Here is a 12,005-nt window from a genome sequence, read left to right as displayed (position 1 = left end):
GGGGGGGGGGGGGGGGGGGGGGGGGGGGGGGGGGGGGGGGTGGTGCGCCCTGAAATATCAGGCAGTGTTACATCAAATAATGTTGCTTTTTAAAATACACAGTGTAACATTGCAAATGATTAAAGGCATGAAGAAAAGAATAAGGATGAGGAAGCTCTGATCCAGTGTTAGCTCTCCTACCTGTGTCCTGGGAGAGACTTGCGCTGTAGCTATCACTTTCGGTCACGGTTATTCCATGCTGTGACCCCACCGTTCTCCAGTCAGAGGTCAAAGTCCGGGCTGGGGTGGAAGCTTGACACTTAGTTAGGGTCCATTGGCTGGAATATCTATTCCGTGTGCTGTGTGCTGATTTGACACTCTTCCTAGCAACAGGATCTGACAGAAAGGGAGGAGTCAGAGCACTGAGGTAACTAAGTTTATGTTCCACAAGAATAGTTGGGGCTCATTCTTTGCTCTTCAATTATTTACCATAGAAGGGCAAAAATAAAAATAGATACAAAAGTGGCAAGGCCAGTGCCATCTGTGTGCAAATGCTCCATCTTCAGATATTTTTCACCAAGTTACCTTCGTTTATTTTTCCTTTATTTTTTCACAGGATGTGGCCATTCCTGGCAAGACCAGAATGTAAGCTTGGATTTCAAGGGGCAGTTAAGAATCAACCACATTGTTGCGGGTCTAATTTACATTTAGTCCAGGCAAGAATGGCCGATTCTTTTCCCTCAAGGGCATTTGTGAACCAGATTTTTTTTTTAAAACCAACAATTGACGGTAGTTTCCTAGCATCATTTCTGAAACTCACTTTCAATTCCAGATTTTATGAACAGATGGGCAGTGGCTTTGATGGGATCTCAAACCCTTGCTCCAAAAAACTTAGTCTGATCCTGTAGGTTACTAGTTCAGGAACATAACCGTGACACCACAGCTTCCTCTAGAGGTGGGAAAACAGGGTCCTCCTGAAGTCACTAATATTGAATTCCATGGACCTAGTATCTTGTGTTTTTTCTATGTCTGGGTACAAATCATGGCAGTAAATTATGGAGGAGAGAGGGGACAGGAGAAAGAAACACTGAGGTTTTGTTTATCTCCTAGCTTGGGAATGTCCAGTGTGTCATTCAATGCATACTAAGGCTTCTTGCCAATGTGACTCTGTTGCTACGTTACCCTTTATTAAATAAACCACCAGGAGCCAGTTTTTCTGTCTGCTAAAGGGTTTATAAACTGAAAGTAGAAACAAACGCTGGAAAGACACAGAGGATGTTACAGGCCAGTGTGGAAAGGGAAAAGGCTAACACCTCAGGGCACAATCAGATTGAGTCAAATTCTAAAGAAAGGTCTTTGGCTTACAATGTTAACTCTGCTTCTGTCACCACAGAGGCTGCCAGACCTGCTGGATTTCCACTGGCTTGCCTTTTCATTTCCAATACCACACATCCGCAGTATTTTGGTTCTTGTGTAAATAAAAAAATTCTTATTCTAAAAGGGTCTGGCATTAAAGCTTCAGCGCTTGTACAGGTACAGCTCCTATTGCCAATCTTGAAGTGAAGTTTGAACTTTATAAAATTAGACATGTACAGTTATGAAATAAAAACAGGTCACCCAGCCCAAAGTGTTTTTTTTAAATTCACTCTTGGGATGAGGGTGTCGCTGGCTAGGCCAGGATTAATTGCCCATCCCTATTAGAGGTCAACCCTATTGCTGTGGATCTGGAGTCTCACGTAGCCTACTCCAGGTAAGGATGACAATTTCCTTCCCTAAAAGGCATTAGTGAACCAGATGGGCTTTTTCACCAGCAATAGATTCATGATCATCATTAGACTCTTAACTACAGATTTTTAAAAATTGAATTTAATCACCATTTCCCATGGCAGAATTTGAACCCAAGTCCTCAGGTCTCTGGATTGATATTCCAGTGATAATATACCTCCCCTAAATGTGCAAATGCTAACACCCCACACAAACTCTCACTTCTTTGTTTAACTCCATTGAGGCTGTTATTCTATCCCTTTCTCTTTCATGTACTGCTGTACAAATGCATCTATGTTATTTGGATCAATTAGGACAGGCTCCATATTCTAACCAGCTCAGCTTTCGATTCCATCGATTCGTAGCTTCTCGGTAAATCCTTAGAAGGCTCTGGTACTCACTGGTTCCAGGTCGGATGTCTGACATGTCAATGAGTGGCCCTGTGTTCTGGATCATTGCTGGATGGTGGAGAGAAACACCAGTGCAGAAACTCTGGGGGTTTACAGACTGACTAAATTCGGATTCTGTCGCAGGAATGGTTGCCTTGTCGTCTCCTATAGCCAAAGGAAGACAGAAAGCGAAAATGTGAGGTGCTTCTGTACAGGTCATTGCTGGAAGAACCAGAGGTAACAGGAATAAGGAACAGGTTACACAGTGGGATAGAACCCTTTAAAGGAAAATATCTGCAAAGCCATAGGGAAAGAACAGGGAAATTAGAAACAGAAAATGTTGCAAGTACTGAGTAGGTCTGGCAGCATCTATGGAGAGAGAAACAGAGTTAACAACCTAGTGATCTCTCCGTAGGATGTGAAATGATAATTCACTCCCTCCCCACAGATGCTACCTGACAAGCTGAGTACTTGCACCATTTTCTGCTTTCATTTCAGATTGTCCTTATCTGGAGTGTTTCAATTTTGGAGTAGTTGGGCATATTATCAAAGGGCTGGCAGACAGGATGGGCCAAAAGGTCTCTTTCTCTGCTCTGATCTCCACTAGTTCTATGACTGTATAGCAAGGCTGGGGGAGATGGGGCCTGTTCCTCCTCAGCTGGTGGAAGGTAGACCAAGCATAGGAACAGGAGTGGTCTATTCAGCCTCTCACTCCTGAACCACCATTCAATATGATCACAACTCAACCTATCCCCAGATCTCTATCTGTCACTGGCAATCAAAAAGCTGTCAGGTTCTACCTAACTATATTTAAAAATTAAGCTTCCACAGCCCTGTGTGGTTGAGAATTGCGAAGATTCATAACCGTTTGAGTAAAGAATATTTGCCTCATCTTGGAACTAACTGGCATCCCCTTTATTTTTAAATGGTGCCCCCTAGTTCTAGACCCCCCAAGCAGGGGAATCATCTTTGCTGCATCAATTCTGTCTGTCCCTTCAATTATTTTGCAAGTTTCAATGAGATCACCTCACATTCTTTGAAAGTCGAGAGAACATAAGCCAATCTCTCTTCATGGACAATTCCGGGAACAAGTCTGGTAAATATGCATTGCTCTCTCTCTCTCTCTCACTGTCTCTCTCTCTCTCTCTCTCTCTGTCTCACTCTCTTTGGTGATAATATGTCTCCTGTCTCTCTCTCTCACACACACACTGTCTCTCTCTCTCTCTCTCTGTCTCACTCTCTTTGGTGATAATATGTCTCCTGAGATAAGGAAACCAAAACTGTCCACGATAAGAGCTGGAAATCACAGCAGGTCAGGCAGCATCCGTGGACAGAGAGGAAGCTAACATTTCAAGTCTAGTGTGGTCTAACTAAGCTCCTACACAATAGAAGCAAGACGTCACTACTCCTGTACTCAAGTCCTCAAACTAGAAGTCCGGAAACAAAATGAGCATCAAAATAGATCCAAATAATCCCAAATCTGAGACACATATTTAATATCTTATTAAAGCGAATCAGCTGTAATCTGTAAAGGTACAACTCTCCCCGTGAATTGGTAATACCTGTTGCTCAGTAGTTTGAGAAAGTCAAGTACAGCATTGTATTCTGTCCTTTCACTAGAATAAGGATAACCTTCCAATATAAGATTTACGATCTGGGTAGTTCTTCAAACAAATCCACAATTTCTAAACAGGCAAAGCTTACGTGGTCTAATTATACAGGAACCCAATGGACCATTCAAGCCCTCTGGTTTGTTCCAGCATTCAGTCAGGTCATTACTGATTGGCACTTCACGTGCCCTAATCCACACAACTCTGTAACCCTTCAAACCCTTGGCTTAAAAAATCTATCAATTGCACTCTTGAAAATTTAAATTAACAAGATGCATTTGAGCAAGGTATTAATCATCGGTGATATTGAGAACTCGAAATCAATGTGAATAGATTGTTAGATCAGTCCCATTTGTTTCCTCTGTACAGTGATCCTGTTTCACCTTATCATAGAAACATTTGGAGTGGAAATGGGACAGGTCAAGAAGGTTGCTGTTATAAAATAACACACCAGACAGGGATCCTCGCCCCTAAACAATTCCCCCTGTTCACCCACTTTACCTCAGCCATTAGGAGCACACTGTTCTGACTTAGAAATATCGAGAGAACATAAGCCAATCTCTCTTCATGGACAATTCCGGGAACAAGTCTGGTAAACATGCATTGCTCTCTCTCTCTCTCTCTCTCTCTGTCTCACTCTCTTTGGTGATAATATCTCTCCTGAGATAAGGAGAGTTCCTTCAGAGTTGCTAGGTCAGAATCCTGGAACTCCCTCCCTGACGGCATTGTGGATGTACAGACAGCATGTACACTGCAGTGGTTCAAAAAGGCAGCTCACCACCATAAAACGCCAGCTCAGTCAATGACACCTACATCCCATGAATGAATTATAGAAAAAGCAGGTCTAACAAATCATGGGGCACAGTAAAAGACTGCTTTGCTCTTTGTTTGTCCAACTCTGCTGACTCAACCTCCCAACCTGTGCCTCAGTTGCTCCTCTATCCAATGGGGTGTCAAATTGCCCTTTTTATCTATCTCTAGGCTGTGTCTCAATGGCACCCTGACCTTTCCGTGGTAACATCCTATGTGCCTTCTCATCCTACACTCAGGTTTCTAATTCTTTTTCAACTTTTTTCCATTGACATTGGGACCCTTCACCAGATGTAACAAATGCAGTTGGGTGGGACAGTGGCTGAGTGGTTAGCACTGCTGCCTCACAGCTCAAGGGATTCGGGTTCGATTTCAGCCTCGGGTGACTGTCTGTGTGGAGTTTACACGTTCACTCTGTTTCCACTGGGTGCTGTGGTTTCCTCCCACAGTCCACAAAGATGTGCAGGTTAGGGTGGATTAGCCATGGGGAGTGCAGGGATAGGATGGAGAACTAGGTCTGGCGTGTGATGCCCTTTGGAGGGTCAGTGCAGATTCGATAGGCCAAGTAGCCCCTTTCAACACTGTAAGGTTCTATGACTTCTGGAAATTTTAAATATGACCCAGCATGGTGTCACCACTGTCACATACCCAGCTGTTTAATCCCCTCTTTGTCCTCTATCAACAGTTGCACCCTAGGGATGTCAATGTGAAGACGGGGTCCTTGTGGCTGCCCCTTCACTGGAGTATCGAAGCTTCGATTATTCTTGCTGTAAGAAAACATTTTGAAAAAAGACTGTCATGGTTCAGATAACAACATGCATTTATGTAGCACGTTCAACATAGTAAAAGCCCCAAGGTGTCTCGCCGCAACATTATGACGTAAAATCTGACAGATTCAAAGGAAAATAGGAAGTTCATAGGTGTTTATCTCAGGACAGTTACAAAAGGCTTGCACTCATGCTTGCAGCTGAACTCCCAGGTTGATCTGGGTGTCTGTTTCCTCATCTCTGAGATCAAACCAAGGCTTCAAGAGTGCAGTGCTGGAAAAGCACAGCAGGTCAGGCAGCATCCAAGGAACAGGAAAATCGACGTTTCGGGCATAAGCCCTTCATCAGCAAACCCAGGCTTCACCAAGCAAGCACAGTGAGGACAGCTCAGTTACTGGATCAAACCCAGAACCATTAGCATAAATGATTTGGATGAAAATGTAGGTGATATGATTACTAAGTTTGCAGATGACATGTAAAATGTTAGAGTTGTGGATTGCGAGAGTAGTTGCAAAGGATACAGCCGGATATAGATCAGTTGAAAAGTTGCTTGGGGAAATGGCAAATGTAATTTAATTCGGACAAGTGGGAGGCAATGCATTTTGGGAAGTCAAATCCAAAAGAAAAGTATACAGTAAATGGCAGGACCCTTAGGAGTTAGAAAGATCTACAGAGGGATCTTGGGGTGCAAGATCCCTGAAAGTGGCAGTTCCAGCGTGTAAAGTGAGGTATATAGCATGCTTTCATTCATTTGTTTGGGCATTGAGTATATGTTGGTAAGCCAGATTGCAGCTGCATAAAATTTTACTTAGACTACATCTGGAGTATAGTGTGCAGTTTTGGTCACCACACTATAGGAAGGGTGCGGAGGCTTTGGAGATGATTTGAAAGAGGTTTATCAGCATGTTGCCTGGATTGGTGTGAATTAACTATAAGGAGAGATTGGACAAACTTATATTGTTTTTGCTAGATTGTTGGGGGTTGAGGGGTGACCTGTTAGAAGTGCATAAAATTATAAACGGCATGGATAGGGTGGAAATGTTAAATATAAGTATGGTGGCTCAGTGGTTAGCACTGCTGCCTCACAGTGCCAGGGACCTGGGTTCAATTCCCACCTTGGGCAACTGTCTGTGTGGAGTTTGCACGTTCTCCCCGTGTCTGTATGGGTTTCCTTCCACAGTCCAAAGATGTGGATGTTAGGTGAATTGGCCATGCTAAATTGGCCGTAGTGTTAGGTGGAGTAGTCAGGGGTAAATATAGGGGGGTGGGTTACTCTTCGGAGGGTCAGTGTGGATTTGTTGGTCCGAAGGGCCAGTTTCCACACTGTAGGTAATCTAATCATAAGGGGACATAGGTTTAAGGTGAGACGGGGAAAGTTTAAAGGAGATATGCAAATTTTTTACGCAGAGGGTGGTAGGTGCCTGGAATGTTTTGCCAGGGGAGGTGGTAGAAGCATATATGTTAGCAACATTTAAGAGGCATGTAGGCAGAGACATAAACAGGCAGGGAATAGAAGGATGCAGACCTTGTGCAGGCAGATGGGACTGGTTTAGAATGTCATCATGGTCAGCACAGACATGGTGAGCCAAAGGGCCTATTGCTGTGCTGTGCTATTCTATGTTCTGTTAAACCATGTAGTGCTCCTATGACAGTTTCTTCATGTTGTTAAGTAACAACCCAATCCAAGATCATAATGTTACCCAAATCAGTTTACTGTTGGTTTCAGCACCACGGCTAGCAACTCCCAAAGGAAGACCCCTGCCTTTCATACTGGAGAAAATAAATCTGAAAGTGCGAGGGACAACAAAGCAAGTCAATTGTGTGAAGCTTCCCAAACATTTGACTTACCTCTGTGTTTTTTGTTAATCAAAACGAGAATCATTACCAAAATCAATAGATTTTCCGATATATATTTATAGCATGCCAACTTCTATCAGAAATTACTCTTTATCTTCAGAGGTATGTCTTCATCAGAAAGAAAAAGAACTTATATTTATATAGCACCTTTTACGTCCTTGTGATTTTACAGTCAATGGAATATCTTGCGTCACAGTCAGTGTGGACAATTGCAGCAGCCAATTTGCACACAGCCAGATTCCCCAATAGTAAAATAGTGACAATTTTGCCTTTACGTGGTGCTGTTGGAAGGAACATCCTGGCCAAGACTGAGAGATTTCCCCTGCTCCTCATCATACAGTTCCATATGAGGTCCTTTACTGTTCACCCAAACAGTCATATTACAGTGTAATATCACATCCAAATGACAGCACCTCTAACAATGCTGCAATCTCTCAGTAATACACTGAAACCTCAGCCTAGATTTAGCATTTAAACCACAGACCTTGAACCAATAACTTTCTGATGGAGTAACAGGGTGCTATGCTGATTATGATTACAAGTTCTCAACAAAGACTTATCCTTGAGTTTTCCTTCCCCCGTTACATTGACATGCTAAACTCCTATTCCCTCACTGCAGCCAAACTACCACACACTGCTTCTGGTAATTACTTTTGCGTTAACTTCATGGAGGGATTTATTTAGTTTTGGGGTTTACTAAAGTCCCCACAGCAAGTGCTTGCACTGATGCCAACCATCTGTGCAGTCTAAGTCAGTGATGATATTTACAGAAGGTGATTAGGGAACACATCAAGAGATAATCTGCGGATGATCCTTTTGGGGAACGTCCATGCCAGGGTGCACAGCAATGCATTAGGAATCCCTTATGAAATGTAGTGAAGAATCTGAGCAAAGGTTACTACTGAAAAACCATAGTGACATTTCTGAGCAAGCAATCTCTCTTCAACAAACTGGTGGCTAGAATGAGTTTTCAGTTTAATGGCTTTAATATAAGTGCAACCTAGAATCAAAGAAATGTTGATATATCTGGCATGGTCGGCCATTTGGCCCATTCTGCCTCTTTTCACCCTCTGAAATAACAGTTGTACTTTGTGCCTAGTCAGAGGATAGAAATTCTACAGTGTGTAACACACCTCCTGACTCCTCAAAGCCTCTCCACCATAAACAAAGTCAGGAGTGTGAGTGAGAATGGAATGCTCTCCACTCACTTGGAATTGGTCATGCTAAATTGCCCATACTGTTAGGTGCATTAGTCAGAGGGAAATGGGTCTGGGTGGGTTACTTTTCGGACGGTCAGTGTGGACTTGTTGGGCTGAAGAGCCTGTTTCCATACTGTAGGGAATTTAATCTAATCTAAACTAACTTTTTGCTTGAATCCAAAGTGTGGCATCATTTAAATACCTTTTTTGTTAAATCCATAGGCACCAATCAACAGTGTTACTTTGATAAAATCCAAGAAACTCAACACTATGCTGAACAAAGCTATCTACTTAACTGACACCTCATCCATCACCTTTCACATTCTCAGCCTTCACCACTGATTCCCATTACTAACAAAATGCAATGACTCACAATACATCCTTTGACAGCATCTTCCTAACCCATGAAGTCTACCACTTGGAAGAACAAGGGTAGCAGATACATGGGATCTCCACCATCCATCAGCTGCTTGCCAAGGCACACACCACCCTGACTTGGAAATATATCTCAGTTCCCTCAATGTCATTGGGTCAAAATCTGGAAACTTCCTCCCTAGCAACACCGTGAGTGTCCCTGAGGTATTTCAGTGGGTCAAGAAGATAGCTCACCACCACCTTCTCAAGGGCAATTATGGGCAGAAAGTAAATGCTGACAGAGCTAATGATGCCCATGTCCTGTGAACAATAAGAAAAGGAATACTCCCTTTGCCTTTTGTCTATAATCTGCATATTTCTCATGCTCAAGTACCTGTCTAACTTGATTTTACATTTACTTATAGAATCATTAATTAAGTAATAATAATGAATAAGTAATTCTCCACAGAGAAGGTTGCAAATCTTAACAACTCTGTTGAGAAAAATTCTCCTGGTCTCACGTCTTGCTGTTTTGCCAATGATTTTAACTCATTTTTTACTCACTTTGTCATACTTCACTATTTGCCTCAAAGACACAGTGAATGTCCAGGAACTGGAATCTGATTGGTTTGTTCCCATGTGAAAGAAGTATTTTCTGACCTCATATGTCCTTCAAATGCTTCAAGGAACAAATGTTTCCCCCTCAGTTCAAGTTCAACTCAGGCTGTTAGGCTAAAGTTTGCACAAGGTAATGGTTCTGAAAGGGTTAATGTTGGAGACTGCACTAAGCTCCACTCAATCTGACAATGTCGTACAGACTAGGGTGGGGAAATCATGAGAATAGCTCTGGATCTCAAAGGGGCCAGATGTGCCCTCTCTGTCGCCTAATAGTCTAAGTAACAATGTCTAACTAATTTGTGTGAATTGTACCTAATTACTGTTGTATGATAAATTGTATTTAATTAAGACAAGAGCCTTTTCTTGTTAAGAATCACTAATGGTTGACCCTCCACCAATATAAACCAAATAGATCCTCAGACTAAGTCAAAGAGGATTGGTGGATGTATCCTCCTACAGAGAAATACCACAACATTGCATCAATTTCCAATATAAATGGGCATGAAAGCAAGGCACAAAACAAAGCAGGAGTACCTTGCAGAGAGAGCTGATACTCAGCATTCCCTTTGGTTTTCTTATTGGCTGTGCAAGCCATGCCTGACACTTACTCCCGGCGCCAGAAGTGAATGCTGTGATTGGTGCACTGAAAACAATCATCATGTGTAGGACAATGGAGCCCCTGTATACATGCTGAAAAATGTGTTGCTGGAAAAGCGCAGCAGGTCAGGCAGCATCCAAGGAGCAGGAGAATTGACGTTTCGGGCATAAGCCCTTCGTCAGGAATGAGGAAGGTGTGCCAAGCAGGCTAAGATAAAAGGTAGGGGGAGGGGAAATGAGGAAGCTGGAGAAATCTGCATTCATCCCTTGTGGTTTGAGGGTTCCTAGGCAGAAGATGAGGTGCTCTTCCTCCAGGCATCGTGTTGCTATGGTCTGGCGATGGAGGAGGCCAAGGACCTGCATGTCCTTGGCGGAGTGGGAGGGGGAGTTAAAGTGTTCAGCCACGGGGCGGTTGGGTTAGTTGGTGCAGGTGTCCCAGAGGGGTTCTCTGAAACGTTCTGCAAGTAGTCTGCCTGTCTCCCCAATGTAAAGGAGGCCACATCGGGTGCAGCGGATGCAGTAAATGATGCGTGTGGAGGTGCAGGTGAATTTATGACAGATATGGAAGGATCCCTTGGGGCCTTGGAGGGAACTGAGGGGGGAGGTGTGGGCACAAGTTTTGCATTTCTTGCGGTTGCAGGGGAAGGTGCTGGGAGTGGAGGTTGGGTTGGTGGGGGGTGTGGACCTGACAAGGGAGTCGCAGAGGGAGTGGTCTTTCCGGAATGCTGTTAGGGGAGGGGAGGGAAATATATCCTTAGTGGTGGGGTCTGTTTGGAGGTGGCAGAAATGACGAAGGATGATACGATGTATCTGGAGGTTGGTGAGGTGGTAGGTGAGGACCAGTGGGGTTCTGTCCTGGTGGCGATTGGAGGGGCGGGGTTCAAGGGCAGAGGAGCGGGAAGTGGAGGAGATGCGGTGGAGAGCCACATCAACCACGTCTGAGGGGAAATTGTGGTCTTTGAAGAAGAGGCCATCTGGGTTGTTCCCTCCACCCTCCAACCCCAAGGGATGAATGCAGATTTCTCCAGCTTTCTCAGTTCCCCTCCCTCCATCTTATCTCAGTCCAACCCTCGGACTCAGCACCGCCTTCTTGACCTGCAATCTTCTTCCTGACCTCTCCGCCCCGACCCCTTCTCCAGCCTATCACCCTCACCTTAACTCCTTCCACCTATTGCATTCTCAATGCCCGTCCCCCAAGTCCCTCCTCCCTACCTTTTATCTTAGCCTGGTTGACACACCTTCCTCATTCCTGAAGAAGGGCTTATGCCCGAAACGTCGATTCTCCTGCTCCTTGGATGCTGCCTGACCTGCTGTGCTTTTCCAGCAACAAATTTTTCAGCTCTGATCTCCAGCAACTGCAGTCCTCACTTTCCCCTGTATACATGCACAGCTGGACATCTTCGTGGGGACTGGTGTGTGACAAACTGTGGCAGGGCATTGCAGAATGGGCAACATCTGATCAGGTATCATTCAGAAGTCTGCCTGATCTTCCAGTCAGTGTCTCTACTGGAACTAACCTACACCATATTGGGTCGGCATTGCCAGGTTAGATCGAAGGGTCTGTTTCCATTCTGTACATCTCTATGACTTTATGACTATGACTTTGTGCTGAGGTCAGGCATCATGGTATTGGTCTGGACAACTGGACTCAGGGAGCACCAGTTCAAATCAGATTGAGAATCCCCAAAGCAGTTTTGGTTTTTAATAAGAAGCAGGAACCAGTAAGTTATCGGCAGAAAAGCCTAACTGATTCTCTGATCTCCTTCAGATAAAGAAACCAGCTTTACTCAATCTGGCCTGTATGTGACTCCTGTCCACTCTAACTGACGTCTGAAGTAGCCTCGCAGGCCACTCAGTGAGTCCACAAGACCGGCAAAGAAATGAACTTGCTAGCAATGTCTACATCAAGAAGAATTCATTTTTTTTTCCTAAAAGGACACAAGCCACAGCACACCTAGCCCCTTGCTCTCTCACCAAACCACCCCACTTCAAATATTGAATATTTTGGGGGAGTGGGGGTTGGGCTGGATGTTTTACAAAAAAAACGAACAAAGAATTCCT

At 44.1% G+C, this 12,005-nt stretch overlaps 1 protein-coding gene across 1 annotated transcript in view; it reads right to left on the bottom strand.

Moving 5' to 3' along the window:
* Positions 1–12,005, bottom strand: part of LOC122540620 (Down syndrome cell adhesion molecule-like protein 1 homolog) — a 571,589-nt gene that overhangs the window by 9,325 nt on the left and 550,259 nt on the right. Inside the window, exons 29-31 of the mRNA XM_043676579.1 lie at positions 5,201–5,319; positions 2,145–2,297; positions 181–375 (exon numbers count right to left, since the gene is read on the bottom strand). Of these exons, the coding sequence (XP_043532514.1) occupies positions 181–375; positions 2,145–2,297; positions 5,201–5,319 (467 nt within the window). The remainder of the gene's footprint in view (positions 1–180; positions 376–2,144; positions 2,298–5,200; positions 5,320–12,005) is intronic.

The sequence above is a fragment of the Chiloscyllium plagiosum genome, chromosome 35 (assembly GCF_004010195.1).
Source record: "Chiloscyllium plagiosum isolate BGI_BamShark_2017 chromosome 35, ASM401019v2, whole genome shotgun sequence".
Classification (NCBI taxonomy): domain Eukaryota; kingdom Metazoa; phylum Chordata; class Chondrichthyes; order Orectolobiformes; family Hemiscylliidae; genus Chiloscyllium; species Chiloscyllium plagiosum.
This window is presented reverse-complemented; position numbering and strand designations above follow the sequence as displayed.